General features: G+C 39.9%; 1 protein-coding gene across 1 annotated transcript in view; it reads right to left on the reverse strand.

Annotated features, from left to right (window-relative positions):
* DNAH6 (dynein axonemal heavy chain 6) overlaps window positions 1-17220 on the reverse strand; it is a 349864-nt gene that overhangs the window by 275432 nt on the left and 57212 nt on the right. The window contains exon 11 of the mRNA XM_004388248.1: window positions 12384-12584. Coding sequence (XP_004388305.1) covers window positions 12384-12584 — 201 coding nt within the window. The remainder of the gene's footprint in view (window positions 1-12383; window positions 12585-17220) is intronic.

The raw sequence follows: 17220 nt of genomic DNA on the forward strand, positions 1-17220 counted from the left end.
AGAAACTGAGCAATGAAGAAAGACAGAAAGGGAAAAAGAGGGAAAAGAAAGCAAAACAAATTAAAAAAAAAAAAGAACAAGAAACGCCCCCAAAAAAACAGGAAAACAACAGCAAAAAAAAAAAAAAGAAACGCTCTCAGGGATTCCTCTGCATGTCTGTCCAAGCTGAGGGGGAAGTCTCCTTGCCACGCAGCATCGCCTGGCCAGAAAGGGCTCCCAACTCAAGAAAAGGAAAAGAAAACAAACAAACAATTCAAAACAAACAAACAAACAAAAGCCCCAGGATCCCACCAGCACAGCAGTACAGACGGGGAAGAAGCTCCAGACTTGAACGGAGCTCCACAGCCCCTCAGGAAGAGGCAAAGATGGCGAACAGAGGTAGCTATTTGAGTGAAAGGAGGGGGAGGTGGTGAGAGGTAAGGAAGAAATCAAAAGAAGCAGAAAAAAAAGCAACAGTAGCAGCCAACAAATGGCACTCAGAGATCCAGCTAGTGCAGGCTGGTGTTTTTCAGACAAGAGACTGTGTCCGCAGGAAGCAGAGGGGGACGAGTGTGGGTGAAGAAGGGTAGGGAGTGCGAAAGCGTATATCAAAAATTACTGGAACTCTGCAGCCCCTCAGGAAGAAGCAAAGATGGTACACGGAGCCAGGTATTTGAGTGAAAGGTGGGGGAGGTGGTGAGAGGTAAGGAAGAAATCAAAAGAAGCAGAAAAAAGCAACACCAGCAGCCAACAAATGGCACTCAGAGAGCCAGCCCGTTCGGGTGTGTGGAATCCAAGCAGCCAGTGTTTCCTGGTCAAGAGATTGTGGCCGCGGGAAGCAGAGGAGGCCGAGTGGGGGTGAAGAAGGGTGGGGGTGGGAAAGCGTATATCGCATATTACCAGCCATTTTGTCCCTGCTGGACACTCCGTGAGGCTGCTTTCTCGCACCCCATTTGCTGGTCTCTGATAGAAGTCTAAGATGGCAGATCCGTGCTGTTTTAGCTGGTAGGGGACCTCTGCATGAATCTCTCCTCACTCTCCGTTCTCTCTCAGTTTTCTCACTCCATTTGGTGCTTGGCTGAGTTCTTTATCTCTTCATTTGATGTTTTAGGGTTTTAGGATTGTTGTATTCTCTGTTCGGCTTAGTTTTTCGGATCTTTGCTGTGTAGGGACGGTGTGGTGCTTCTGCCTAGCGTGCCATTTTGCCGGAATTCCTAGTTTAGTTTTCTTTTTTCTCTTCCCTTCAGTGTTGTTATGTCACTCATTTGAAATATAGTCAGGTTCATTTATTTTTGTTCGTATGCTAGCGTAGGGTTTTGTTTCCATTCCTTGTTGATTTTTTTTTTTTTAGCATGTGAAACATTAATATGGCTCCAGAAGTCAGAACTATATCAAAAGGTATACTCTGAGAAGTGTCACTGTCCTACATATGCAGGTTTGTTATATACTGCAAAATTCTTCCCTATCATTTGCATTTTCACCAGCAAAGAGTGTCTCTCCTTTTCCATAGGCTACCCAATAGAATGCGTTATCATACTTTTAAATTTTGCTAATCTGATAGTTAGGAAATAGTATCTAAGTTTCATTTTAATTTGCATTTATCTTAGGGTTAAAGTAGAATATCTTTTCTCATGTTTAGGTACTATTTTTGGTGAATTTTCTGTTGATGTCTTTTGGCTATTTTTCTACCTAGTTTTGGTTTCCACCCTCCCCATTTATAAGAATTCTTTACATATTAGGAATATTAGCCCTTTAGCTGTCATATATGTTCAACTAGATTTTCCCAATTTGTTAACTATATTTTTATTTTATGGCTTTTTGCCTTGCTTTTTTTTTTCATTTTTATGTAATCAAATGTGTTCATTTGTTTTATTTTTGAATCTGGATTTTGAGTCATACTTAGAAATCCTTTCCCTATGAAGACTGTAGAATTTACTTCAAGTACTTTTATGCCTTAATGTTTTTTTTTTTTTACTTTTAGATCCCTGAATTATTTAGAATTTATCCTTATAAAGAGTGCGAGATATGGATCTACTTTTATCTTTTTCCAAATTGCTAACCAGTTGTCCTAGTACCATTTGTTAAAAAGTCCACACTTATCTCAGTGATTTGAAATTCCACATTTTCACTTAATAAATTCCTACATGTGTTGTTGTTAGTTGGCACTGAGTTGGCTCCAACTCATGGCAATGCCATGTACAATAGAACAAAACATTGCCCGGTCCTGTATCATCTTCCCAATCATTGGTATACTCAAGTCCATTGTTGTGGCCAGTATGTATTTTGCGTTCCTTACATCCTGGGGTTGAACTCCAGCACCATATCAGGCAATATATTCTGTTGTGATCCATAGAGTTTTCATTGGCTAATTTTCAAAAGTAGATCACCAGGCCTTTCTTCCTAGTCTATCTTAGTCTGGAAGCTCTGCAGAAACCTCTCCACCACAGGTATTTTAAATATTGGTGACAGACCTTTCAGCATCATAGCAATACCACCACAGTACGAAAAACTGACAGACGGGTGGTGTACTTCTGGATTTTCTATTCTATTCCACTGGAATGGTATCTATTCGTGTGCCCGTACCACATGCTTTTAATTATAGAGTTTATTTTCATATGTGAATATTACCATTCATACCTTTTCTTTTTTCAGTGTTTTCCTAGTTCTTCTTACATGTCTGTTTTTCCATATAAACATTAGTGTAAACTTTGCCTAGCTCCATGAAACATCTGGGATGGTGTTAAATTTATAAATTAACTTAGAGAGAACTGATATCTTTATTATGTTGAGTCATGCCATCTAAGAACATTTGTTCAAGCTTATTTTTGTGTCTTCCAGAAGTGTTTTGAAGTTTCTTTTCATATAGGTTTTTAAACATATCTTATTCAGTTCATTTGTAAATATTTCACCTTTGTTGTTATTATAAATGGGGTTTCAATATAAGGCATTTTCAATGTTCTAGAAGAATTTATAGAGCATTGTCACTATCTGGTCTTTTGGAGATCTGATAAAATTCCCCTGTGAAATCATTGGGCCTGGTGCTTTTAGTGGGTTATTTCCTTGATAATTTTCTCTAATCCTTCTGTGGAAATTGGTAAGCTTTCTACTTCTCCTGAGGCCAATTTTGGTAAACATAGTTCCCTAAAAAAACTACCCATTTCATCTAGGTTTCCAAATTTATTTGAATAAATATCTATAAGGTAATCTCTTATGGTTTTGCATATTTTTCTGTTTCAATGGTTATTCCTTTGTCATTTTTCATTCATTATATTGTTTTGACCTTCTATAGTCTTACTTATTTTTGTCTAGTTGATCTGTCCTATATTGATAATAGTGTGTTAAAATATATTCACAGTGTTTCTACTTATGTTTCATTTTATCTCTTTGCTTTATAAAAGTATTTCCCATATTATTTGGTGTGTAGAAACGTCTATTTTCATTATGAATTGTGGCTTTAAAAATAATTAACTTGTCATATTTAATGCTTTTTGATTTAAACTCTACTTTTTCTAGAATCAAGACGTGCAGAAGCGAGTTAGTATAACAGGCCTAACTGCTATCCTTTAAATGGCTTGCTTGCAATGTTGGTCCTTGGCTGGTATCTGTGAGCTTGGATTTCATGAAGGGTTCCCATCATTCCCGAACTTGTAGGAGTGGCTCACTGTGTTTGTGCAAACATTGTGGTTTATGATGAACACCTACTTTTCTTCCTGGGAATCTGGGATTTTGGTACATGCTAGGCGGAGGGTGCTTTATAATGATGTTGTTCGGTGTCATCAAGTCGGCTTCGACTCATAGCTATCCTATGTACAACAGAACAAAAAACTGCCCAGTCCTGTGCCAGCCTCACAATCATTGTTAGGCTTGAGCCCATTGTTGCAGCCACTGCGTCAATCCATCTTTTTGAGGGTCTTCCTCTTTTTTGCTGACCTTCTACTTTAAGTAGCATGATGTCCTTCTCCAGGGACTGGTCCCTCCTGATAACATGCCCAAAGTATGTGAGACAAAGTCTTGCCATCTTTCTGCTAAGGAGCATTCTGGCTGTACTTCTTCCAAGACAGATTTGTTGAGTCTTCTGGTAGTCCATGGTATATTCAATATTCTTTGCCAACACCATAATTCAAAGTCATCAATTTTTCTTCTGTCTTCCTTATTCATTGTCCAGCTTTATATATTAGTCTCCCATCCTTGTCTCCACCTTTGTTTTAGTCTTAGATATATAATAAAATATATTAAATACCATCAGTTTTTTTTTTTTTTTTTTGCTGAAGTTTCTCCTGTTGTCTCTTGGTTGGATGAAACTCTTCCCGTAGTATATTCCTCAAAAACTCCTGATTGCTAATTCCCTGGGTCCTTGCATGTCTAGGTGCCCTGGTCATGCAGGGGCTAAAGTTCCTGGCTGCTAACTGAAAGGTCAGCTGTTTGAACCCACCAGTGACTCCATGGGAGAAAGATGTGGCAGTTTGCGTCTGTAAACATTTATAGCCACAGCCTTGGAAATCCCATGGGGCAGTTCAACTCTGTCTGATAGGGTCACTATGAGTCAGAATCATGTTTAAACCTGCTTTTCTATAGCCTTGATACTTGAAGGGTTAGTTTGGTTAGATAAAAAATTCTTCATTCCCACACTTCCCCCTTGAGTTTTATTTTAAAACGCTGCTCCTGGAGGCAGGCCAAGTGGAGTAGTTAGATGCTTCGTGTCATTCCTCTTATAACAAAGACTCCCCAAAAAACAAATGAATTTGATATATATGACAATCTAGAAACCATAAGCATCAAAGACAAGGCTGAAGAATTGGACTGAGAGACAGGTGGAAGGAGAGACAATTAAAAAACAGTGGAAATGGAGAATTACAGATTGCTGGCATCCTGCTAGCCAAACCTACACAGTGTGGACATACTGAGACAAGCAGCAGCATCCCCAGCTGAAACCCACCCTACCTGGTGCAGCTAAGCAGGAGCGACTCTGCACCCATTTCCAGAGTCAGCAAGGAGTGATTTCAGCCTTGTGAAAGTTAAGTACACATACCCAACCCACCACACATACCCTAGCCTCCCCGACCAGAGCTCCATGGGCTGATGTGCACTCCTCCCCCTCACCCATCCCCCTCCCTGCTGTGACACCAGTCTGGCGGCATTCAACACTGCCACGCCCCCGTCTTAGTTATCTAGTGCTGCTATAACAGAACTACCACAAGTGGGTGGCTTTAACAAAGAGAAATTTATTTTCCCACAGTCTAGTAGGCTACAAGTCCAAATTCAGGGCGTCAGCTCCAGAGGAAGCCTTTCTCTGTCAGCTCTGAAGGAAGGTCCTTCTCATCAATCTTCCCCTGGACTAGGAGCTTCTCTGCACAGGAATCCCAGGTCCAGAGGACGCGCTCTGCTCCAGCGTTGCTTTCTTGGTGGTATGAGGTCCCCCTGTCTCTGTTCACTTTTCTCTTTTATATCTCAAAAGAGATTGGCTCAAGACACAATCTAATCTTGTAGATTGAGTCCTACCTCATTAATATAACTGCCGCCTATCCCACCTCATTAACATCATAGAGGTAGGATTTACAACACACAGGAAAATCACATCAGATGACAAAATTGTGGACAATCACACAATACTGGGAATCATGGCCTAGCCAAATTGATACACATATTTTTGGGGGACACAATTCAATCCATGATACCCCCTAAGCCAGAAACTCATGGCCTTGGTTTGGAGGCACCCACCCCTTAGCCCAGCCACCAGTGCTGGGGGTCCATGTATTTGCAGTGCCCTCTATCCCCTCTGATCACCTGCACCAGTGCCTTGAGCACTGTGCCTGGCTGAGCCAGCACAGAATAGCTATACTGGGTCAAGGAGGGCAGTACTCCCAGCTGAAGCCCACTTCATCGGCAGCAGCTAGGCGGGAGCTTCAGACCTGTGGCATTTGACACTGCCCCCCCAAACTGGTAGCTCTCAACCCAGCTGGAGGCACCTACCCCTTTGTGCAGACACTGACACAGGGGGTCCATGGACTTACAAAACCTCCAGTCCCTCTGATCACCTGTGCCAGTGACTTGCTGGCCAAACTGGCACAGCACAGCCATACTGGAACAAGGCAGGCAGCACTCCTAGCTGAAGTCCATTTCACCTGCAGCAGCTAAGCAGGAGATACAGACCTATGGCATTTGACATTGCCCCACCACCTAAGCCAGTGGCTGTCAGCCCAGTCTGAGGAGCTGGCCCCTTCACCCAGCCACTGGTACAGGGGTCCATGGACTTGCAGGGCCCTCCAACCCCCTGATCACCTGTGCCAGTGCCTTGCTGGTTGAGCCAGCGCAGCATGACCACATTAGGACAAGATAGGCAGCATTTCCAGCAGGAGCCCACTTCACCTGCAACACCTAAGCAAGAACTGCAGACCTGTGCCATTCACCACTGCCCCACCCCCTAACAGGAGCTCATCCACCTACGCTGGGGGCCTGAGGACTGGAGGCATCCCCCAATCCCTCCAGCCAATGGCAGCAGGCCCTAGGATGAGCTGTACAACCTCCCCCATGATGACTCTAGCAGACAGGAGCATGCCCTCCAACCAGGCACCCATGGGCAGCTGACACCCCCCTGCCTCACTCCCCACATCCCCCTTCACTGCTTGTTCCAAACACACCTGTGCAGCCCTGCCTACCCAGGACTGTCAGAGACAGTCTCTGTACCACCCATCCAGTGACTGATGACCCAGGCACCTTCGCTCTGAGCATCTGGCAGACAGTGGAGTGCATACATAACACCCAACCCAATGACCAGGGAGAACACCCCCTGTACCCATGGCCAGGTGACCAGAAAGACAGATACATCACCTCACCAAAAACATCACCCACATCTTCAACAGCCCTGCAAGAATAGCAAACAGAGACCCCTGCTCACACACCTAGTCACTGCTTTGCCCACCCAGAGACAGGAGGTGAGAGCTTCAGTGTGGCCAGATTAGTGACCAGAGTAGCACATACACTCAGCCTACTCGGATATATTGAAACAAAACAAAAATTCAGGATGCAGTAAACAAACATGCAATAAACTTAATAACTTCTCAATGCCTCAGAGACAATAGATGATGTCAAATCACATAAAGAAGCAGGGCAAGATGGCTGTAGCAAGCGACCAAAAGAAAGAACCAGAAAACCTTCCAGAGGAAGATAAGGCAATGGAACTACCTGAAAAAGAATTCAAAAGACTAATGTACAGAGCTCTCCAAGAAATCAAAAAAGAGATCAGGGAAAACATAGATAAAACCAAAGAAAACACAGACAAAGCAATAGAAGAATTCAGGACAACAAAACAAGAACAAATGACAGAATAAATATGCTACTAGAAACCATACACAAACAGCAACTAGAAATCCAAAAGATTAACAATAAAATTTCAGAATTATACAACTCAATAGAAGGACACAGGAACAGAATGGAGACAATGGAAGACACAATTAGTCAGATTGAACACAAATCTCTGGACACAATTTGTCTGAAGAAAAATAAAAAAAAGAATGAAGAAAAATGAAGAAAGCCTAAGAATTATGTAGAACATCATCAAGAGGAAAAACTTATGTGTGATCGGAGTTCCAGAACAGGTGGGGGATTATTATCCATTAGAGAAATGCAAATCAAAACTACAATGAGATACCATCTCACTCTGACAATACTGGCACTAATTAAAAAAAACAAACAAACAGAAATTAATAAATATTGGAGATGTTTCTGGGAGACTGGAACTCTTACACACTGCTGGTGGGTATGTTAAATGGTACACCCATTATGGAAAATGATATGGTGCCTCCTTATAAAGCTAGAAATAGAAATATCATATGGTCCAGCAATCCCACTCCTAGGAATATACCCTAAAGAAATGAGAGCCATCACACAAATAGACATATGCACACTCATGTTCACTGCAGCACTATTCACAATAACAAAAAGATGGAAACAACCTAAGTGCCTGTCAACAGATGAATGGATAAACAAATTATGGTACATACACACAATTGAATACTAGGCAAGGATAAAGAACAATGATGAATCTGTGAAACATCACACAACGTGGATGAATCTGGAAGGCATTTTGCTGAGTGAAATAAGTCAATCACAAAAGGACAAATATTGTGTAAGATAACTATTATAAGAACTCAGAAAAAGGTTTACACACAGAAAAAAACATTCTTTGATGGTTACGAGGATGGGCAGGGATGGGAAAGGTAAATCACTAACTAGATAGTAGATAAGTGTCAACTATGGTGAAGGGAAAGACAACATACAATATAGTGGAAGTCATCATAACTTGATCAAGGCAAAGTTATAGAAGTTTCCTAGACATATCCAAACACCTTGAGGGACCAAGTTGCAGGGGCTGAGGACTGGGGACCATAGTCTAGGGGGACATCTAGGTCAACTGGCATAATATAGTTCATAAAGAAAATGTTCTACATCCTACTTTGGCAAGTAGTGTCTGGGGTCTTAAAAGTTTGTGAGTGACCATCTAAGATACATCTATTGGTCCCACTGTCCAGAGCAAAAGAGAATGAAGAAAACCAAAGACACAAGGAAAATATTAGCCCAAAGAACTAAAGGACACATGAACCACAGCGTCCACCTGCCTGAGCCCAGAAGAACTAGACGGTGCCTGGCTATCACCACCAACTGTTCTGAGATGGATCACAATAGAGGGTCCCATGGGAGGAAAATGGAGAACAAAATTCAAACCCACATAAAAAACCAGATTTACCGGTCTGACAGAAACTGGAGGAACCCCCAATACTTTGTCCCCAGGACACCCTGCTAACTCAGAACTGAAGCCCACTTTTCAGACAAAGATTAAACAGGCCTATAAAACAAACAATAACATGCATGAGGAACGTGCTTCTTAGTTCAATCAAATATATGAGACCAAATGGGCAATTCCTGCCCAAAAGCAAGACAAGAAGGCAGGAAGGGACAGGAAAACTGGACAAATGGATACGGGGAACCCAGGGTGGAAAAGGGGAGAGTGCTGTCACATTGTGGGAACTACAACAAATGTCATAAACAATATGTGTATAAATTTTTGAACAAGAAACTAACCTGAGCTGTAAACTTTCACCTAAAGCATGATAAAGTTAAAAAGAAATAATAAAGCATTTGTTCCTTAAAAAAAAGCTGCTCTGTTATTGCCTTGCTTTATATGTATACATATACATATATACATATATATGTATATAATGAAGTCTGATTCTCTTACTTCTGTAAGTTATTTGATCATTTTTCTTTGAGGTCTGGAGGAATTTATCTTTGGAATCAAACAGTTTTATGAGGATATGTCTGAGAGTTGATTGTTCGGGGTAAATTTTTCCAAGTACCCTACAGGCACTTTAAATACATAGATTCAGTGTATTTTCTTGGACAACAGTTATAAATGTTTGCTCTATGCTCTTGTTTTGTGTTTCCTCCTTCAGGGTCTCCAATTATATGTATGTTATTTCTTCTTTGCCTGTCTTCCATTTTAAATATGTTCTCGCTGACTCTTTTTACTTATTGCTTAATCTTATTTTCATTGTCTTGGTTGTGTTCCTGTCTTTCTTTTATACTCATTATTAAATTTTAATTTGAGTTTTTTCTCCCTTGGATAGCCACGTAATTTAGACTTCATTTCTGATTTTTTTGTCTTTTTTTTGCCAATCTCTGTTTTGAATTTTGAGTTTTTGATTCAGTGTGGTTTTCCATAAACTCAACTGCTTGTTTGAAGACATATAGTTCAGTCTGTTATGTTGCTTTTGCCTCACAGTTGTTTTTTTTTTGTTTTTTTTTTTGGCGGGGGGCAATATTCATCTGCTGTTTCGATTGTCATTTTGTTTTCTTCTTATAGTAATTTTCCATGTATTTAATATATTCTAATATCTTCAGCTCACAGATTTTGATTCATTTATAAGACTTAGAAGTCAAGGGCAGCCCCTTCTGCCAGTATATAAACATAAAGTTTTTTATTGGGGTGGGGAGGAGAATTGAGTGTACTATGATTTTTTCTTTCTTTTTTGTATTGTGGACTTTAAATTTTCACCCTTTACTTCATTTACCTGGCACTACCTAAGGTTCAAAGAAAGGTGTTTTTTCCTTTATAATCTTATTTTGTCCTCTAGAAGTGATGTCACCTTGAAGAGCTTGCACTCTGAAGTCCCTTTCCTAAAGTCAGTACTCCATGAGGATTTTAAAAAAAGATTTTTTGCCTTTAGGGTGGACTATTTTTTTTTCTGGCAACCCTATCCCAGCTCCATTTTATAGCTGTGGAAACTGAGGTCCAGTGTGAAGTCCTGACTTGTCCAAGTATACACAGTAAGTTTCTCCTGACATCTGGTTAGAGTCCTTTCTTCAGGGAATAGGATAGATGTCACTACATTTCTTGTCTAATGGGCCTAAAAGAGTTACATTATGTTTCAAAAAATATAAAGAATATTTAATAACAAAGGACTAATTTTAGATCAACCCTTCTTCTTGCTTTTATGCATTTTTCAGGACTGCCCTCATTCTCTACAAAGGCTTATGGCAGAGCATAACAAAGAAATACCATTGGAATTTGTGTTTATTTTTCTACTGAAAGGTAATTTGAAGTTTTAGTTTTCTCTGTCTTCTAGTTACTAGCTAAGGGATTGAATTTTGTTTGGTTTTATTTTTTTTCCTCATAGATCCTTATTTTTTAAGATATAGGGAAATACATATATAGAAGTTGCCATTATCCTTGGTTCCTCCTGATTGATTTTTAATTACAAATGTAATAGCCATCATTTTAAAGGAAAACAATTCACTAAGGGAGTGAAAATTGATGAAGCAAAATTCTATTTTGGTATTTGTTACTAGGCTAGTTGATACGGTGGTTAATAAATGAAATGAGGTTGTGGAAGAGTATCCTTAGTACAAGTATTGGTGCAAAAGAAGCAAAGATCTAGGATAAAATTTTGGAATTACGTTCTACATTTGATTCTACATACAGTCAAAATAATTTGCAAAGTTAAAATTATGAAATGAGGATCAAAGGAATAGTGTCTAATAACATGATCCCAAACCAAATCCACTGCCATCAAGTCGATTCTGACTCATAGTAAGTGACTCCACAGCGTTTCCAAGGCTGTAAATTTCTATGGAAGCGGACTGTCACATCTTTCTCCTGAGGAACCGCTGGTGGTTTTGAACTGCTGACCTTTCAGATAGCAGTCAATTGCTTTAACAACTGTGCCACCAGGGCTCCTTAATAACATGGTAGGAGCTTTACAGCTCTTGGATTAATGATTTGAAGTAATAAAGTTGAGAATAAGAACCCTATCATCAGCAGATATAGAGACAGTAGATGAAATACCTTTGCTTTTAAAAATCATACTGGGATAGTTACAACCATAACTTTATAAAATAAACAAATTTAAACACTATGTTAATTTTAGGTTACAGAAGGGTATGTGACTGGTGTAGTTCTTGACTTACTGTAATTGCCTTTGTTCCCTAGCACCCAAGTACTACTGTACCTACTGACATAGGTCAATGTTAAGTTTGTAAGGTACAGTAGTACTTGGGTGCCAAGAAGCAAAGGCAATTACAGTAAGTCAAGGACTACACTGGTCAAAGCTTTGTCTCCGGTTTTGCAAGCAGGGGATTAGGTTATCCAGAGATCTAGCAGAGAAACAACCAAGGAGTAGTGCTGTCCTTCATCTTCTCAGTGCAATATTCTCTATAAATGTGTTTTTATTTTTGAAAACTGGGGCATCGAAGCTGACATTTTTAGTACAGGGAGTACTATTTCCAAAGTCCTCAAACATGCTTTAGGTGTTGTTGTTGTTAGCTGCTGTAGAGTTGGCTGTGACTCATGGCGACCTTATGTATAACAGAATGAAACATTGCCCAGTCCTGTGCTGTCCTCAAGATTGTTATTATGTTTGAGTCCAATGCTTTAGTTAGTGTTTGCACTTGAGGGATGAATAGATGCCATCACATTTCTTTTCTAATGGGCTTAAAAGAATTACACTATGTCTTAATAAAACCTAAAAAAAATACTTAATGACTAATGACTTCAATAAATTTAAAAAAAAAATTGTGTCGGCTGCTAGGCTATCCTGATTCCACCTACGTCTCTCAGCATCCTTTACAGCCATATTGCTTTGCTGGAAACACACGTAAGTGGATTGTTAATCGCATGTAACTCTCTTGCCAGATGATATCTTAATGCTTTTAAATAGTTATCTCATACTTTACGGGACAATTTTTAAAAGACAAACAACATTATCTTCAACTTTTACCACTTAGAGATTAGATAGTATCGCAATTTGCACAAATAGAACATTTAAATCATAAGAAATAAAGAAAATATATTACTCAATTTCTTAAAAATGTGAGCATATTATAAAGCAGCTTTAGGCAAGTAAACATACCTTTATTTGATAGATAATTGTGTGAAAATTCTTATCATCATCAAATACTGCTGATAAACTTGGCCCAAGACCACAGGTTTTTTCTTCAAGTTTGTTGTTAATGTAAGGGCTGGTGAAAGCATCAAAATATGAATCAGGCACAAGATTAGGAACTGATAACACAGTGTTTTGAAACTGATTAATTGCACCTGAAATACCATCCTGTTAGAGAAAAAAAGACAAATATAAATGTAAATACATACATGGTTATTTTTATTGATGACTATTTCTGAATTTTCTGAAATGCTAAAACAAATAATAGTTCTTTCAACCAGGCCAAATGCTGTGTTGACTCTGAGTATACTATAATCAGAAGACATAGCCCTTGCTTTCAGGAAACATATTTTCCAACAGAGAGAGAGGCAGATAAACATAAAATCATAACACATTGTGAGGAGGGCTATATTTGAAGTATGAAGAAAATATAGTAGGGTTTTAAGGGAAGTAAATCCAAAATATGCCTAAAGAAATCAGAGAAAGTTTAAAGGGAGGATTAAACATTTATATTCTTTGAGCAGTAATTTCTGTTCTGGAAATCTAACATGAGAGAAAAAAATTAGGCATGTAAACAAAGACATATGGACAAGGACATTCACTATAGCATTACTTATAATAAAAACTAGAGAAACACTTAAATGTTCAAAAATGGGAGTCTGATTGTATAAGTCATGGTACATTTACACAATGGAAAATAAAGCAACACTTAAAATAGTGTCTCCAAAGATTGTTTAATGACATGGGGAAAAGTTTATAAGAAATGAGCAGGATATAAAAATGGAATATAATATGATCCCAACATATGTATATAATCTCATAGTAAGTTATGTATGTCTGTATATCAGTATGCATTGAAACAAAACTGGAAGGAAATATATCAAAATGTTAAAGAGTTTTTTTTTTAATGGCATATGAGATTATGGATGATTTTAATGATCTTTTTCTGTGCTTTTCACATTCTCTCCAATGAGCATGAATTGGTTCATAATTTATAAAATAATACAAAATCTAACCAGAGAAAATGAGGTAAAGAAAGGATACTTCTTGAATGACTATGAAAAGATGAGCGAAGTTTCCCAAGTGTCCACTCCAGGAGTATAATCTCTGCTAAGTCGTTGCACGTGAGGCCCGCTGGCTGGCGGGTTTGGGGGCTGTATGTCAGTAGGAGCTGGGGTGTGTCAGCGAGGAGAAACAGACACCATGTACCCCTACCCCGTGAAAGGCTGTGTGAAAGATGCCCAGTTCTAATGTTAGTCTACAGGCCAGTTCCCCAAGACTGTGATCACAGACTGCCCTGAGGATAAAAGGGTCCCAATGTCAGAAAATTTTGGGAAAAAAATCAGGTTAAACAAAGCTAAACAGACTTCTTCTCAGGATCTGCCAAACAGAATTCTTCACATCTGTTAATATGCAAATGTATATTGCATCCCCTTTTCTCCTGGAATAGCTATCAACATCTCACAGAGCATCCTTTTAAAAATGCTACTTTAGACAATGGAGAAATTTAAAGCAGGAAAGTGACATGACCAGATTTGCCTAGGAGAATGCTCTCACTGTCAGCAATGTGGAAAATGGATTAGAAGGAAGAGAGGCAGGCAGATCAGTACAGACTATGACAACAGGTCAGATGAGAGATGATGACATTCTGATTGAGAGGAGTGGCAGATGGGATGTAACTAAGGATCATAGGATTTAGTGACTTGACCTTAGGAGGTGAGGGAGACTCTGGGATGACTCCCAGATGGCTGGTTTGAGCATCTATCTGGATAAAGCCTTTCACTGAGGTGAAGATAGGAAGGGAGGAACAAGTTTTGGAAGAAGTTGATAAATTCAATTTATTTTTCTGAGTTGGCATTAATTGTGGGACATTCAGGTGGTGATTTCCAGATGGCTATGATACTGGAGCTTATAAGAAAAGCAGTAGTTGGAAATACATTTTAGTCGCTAATCTAAAAATGGTAGTTACAACAATGGACACAGACAAGAGCACCCAGGAAGAACATGTAGAGTGTGAAGAGAAGAGGAAGGGGCCCCTTAGGATAGAACAATTAAGGATCAGACCAAAAACAGAGACTTTGGGAAAGAAGACTGAGGAAGGAAAACATGTTGGTACAGAGGAACCAAGAGAAATTTAACCAAGGGTAGAGTCCTAGATGGGGATGTATGTTAAGACTATTTGGGTTATATGAAGTAAAAACTTACATGTCGGTGTGAGCTTGGCCATATATTCTTCACATGTAGGGATTAAAAATACCTGTGCAGACTTCCGGGAAACATGGCGCTATAGACAGAAGCACCACGCTGTCCCTTCACAGTAAAGATCCGAAAAACTAAGTCAAACAGAGACACTTGTAAATCCTGAAACCCTAAGCATCAAATGAAGAGATAAAGAACTCAGCCAAGCACCGAATGGAATAAGAAACCGACTGAGAACAGAGAGAGAGCAGAGATACATGCAGAGGTCCCCTATCAGCTACCACAGCACAGATCCGCCATCTTGGACTCCTATTGGAGATGGGTGGACAGTGGGTACCAGAAAGCAACTTCATGGAGTTTCCAGCAGGAGACAGAACAACCTGTAACCAGTCACCCACCACCCTTCTTTACCCCCACTCGGCCTCCTCTACTTCCTGCGGCCACAGTCGCTTGGCCAGGAAGCACCGGCTTCAACCTGGAGCCCCTTGGATTACATCTGTCTGCACTGGTCAGCTCCCTGAGTGCCATTTGTTGGCGGCTGGCGTTCCTTTTTTCTAATTCTTTGGATTTCTTCCTTAACTCTTACCACCACCACCACCCTCCTTTCTCTCAAATACCTGGCTCTGTGTGCCATCTTTGCTTCTTCCTGAAAGGCTGAGGGGTGCAGCTCGACTGCAGGACTGCTTCCTGGCCCATGCCACCGCACTGGTAGGACCCCCAGGGCTTTTTGTTTGTTTGTTTCATGTTTGTTCTGTTTTGTTCTATTTTGATTTGTTTGTTTCTTTTCTTTTTCTTTTCTTGGCTTGGGAGCCCCTTCTGGCAGGGCAGTCTGCATGGCTTGGGAGCTTCTCCCTTACTCTGCAGATGTGCAGTGTCCTCCCTGGGGGCATTTCTTTTTTCTTGTTTTTGTTTTTATTCTTGGTTTTATTTTTTGTTTTTGTTTTTTTGTTTTATTTTCTTCTCTCTCTTTTTCCCTTTTTGTCTTTCTTTATTTCCAGTTTCTCATCTCTCTATACTTAACTTCTCTTCCTGTCTCCTGAATACCTGGCACTGTGTGACAGCTCTACCTCTTCTAGCCAGGCTGTACTTCACTGCCTGGGAGCAAATTCCCCAGTCTTACCAGCCACACCAGTGGGATCCTTGGGGGCTTTTCTTTTTCTCTTATTTATTCATTTTATTCCTTTTACCCTTTTTCTTTTTGTTTTTCTCCATTTCTCAGTCTCTCATCTCTCCACTCCAACTGCAAGCTCCGTTAGCACTCTTTTTTGTTGCTTGTTTGTTTGCGTATATGCTTTTGGCTCCTGTTCCTCTCTCCTCTCTCTCCTCTTTCACATACCCATTTTAGCTCCACACATCACAATCTCCCCCCTCCTTCCTTCCTAACTGCACCGTGCGCTGAACATCACAACCCCAAGCAGCAGATGCACAGACTACTGGAACCTACCCTGCACTGATTTACGGCCCATCCTGTTGGCCCTAGTACGTGCCACAAACAACCCATCCCAGCAACTCCCCTTCAGCTGGACCTGCCCTGCTCTACTATACCTGAGTGACTGACTCTGCCCATTGGAGAAGGAGGTGAAAAGAATCATGCCCATAGATGAGCAAACAATGAATGCACAGCCCGACTGCTCAGACATAACCAAATAAAACAAAAAGCAGGATGAAACAAACATCTCTACAATCAATAAACAAGGAAAATAACTATTGAATGCCCCAAAGACAGCAGAAAATATCAAAACATATACAAAAACAGGACAAGATGGTTCCAGTAGGCATCCAAAATACAACACCAGAATAACGTTACAGTAGAAGAAAAGGCACTAGAACTACCTAATAGGGAATTCAAATCCCTAATACTCAAATTATCCAAGAGTTGAAGCAAAAAGCAGACAAAAGTGAGGAAAAAATAGACAAATTCATGGAAAAGGCAGACAAATTCATGCAAAATATAGACAGAAAAAGGGAAGAATTCAAGAAAATACTAGAGGAACAAAATGCTAAAATAAATTCACAACTAGAAATCAGGCAAAAACAAGAACTAGAAATCCAAAAGTAAACAACAAGATTTCAGAAATGGGCAGGGTCATAGAAGGGCTGAGGAGCAGGTTTGAAACAATGGAAGACAGGATCACCGAAATTGAAGACAAACACTTCAATAGAAACTTGTTTGAGGAAAAATCAGAAAAAAGAACGAATAAAAATGAAGAAACCCTGAGACTTACGTGGGATACAATCAAAAGCAAAAAAAACCAAGTGATCAGAGTTCCAGAACAGGGGGAGAAAACAGAAAACACAGAGAGGGTCATTAAAAAATTGCTGACAGAAAACTTCCCCAGTATCATGAAAGATGAAAAGCGGACCATCCAAGAAGTTCAATGAACCCCATATAAGATAGACCCCAAAAGAAAATCACCAAGGCATATCATAATCACACTCATTAAAACCAAAGACAAACAAAGAATCCTGAGAGCAGCTCGAGAAAAACAAAAAGTCACATACAGAGGAGAAACTATAAGACTAAGCTCAGATTATTCGGCAGAAACCATGCAGGCAAGAAGGCAATGGGATGACATACAGAAAACCTTGGAAAAAAAAATTGCCA

The sequence above is a fragment of the Trichechus manatus genome, unplaced genomic scaffold, assembly GCF_000243295.1.
Source record: "Trichechus manatus latirostris isolate Lorelei unplaced genomic scaffold, TriManLat1.0 scaffold00208, whole genome shotgun sequence".
NCBI classification, from domain to species: Eukaryota; Metazoa; Chordata; class Mammalia; order Sirenia; family Trichechidae; genus Trichechus; species Trichechus manatus.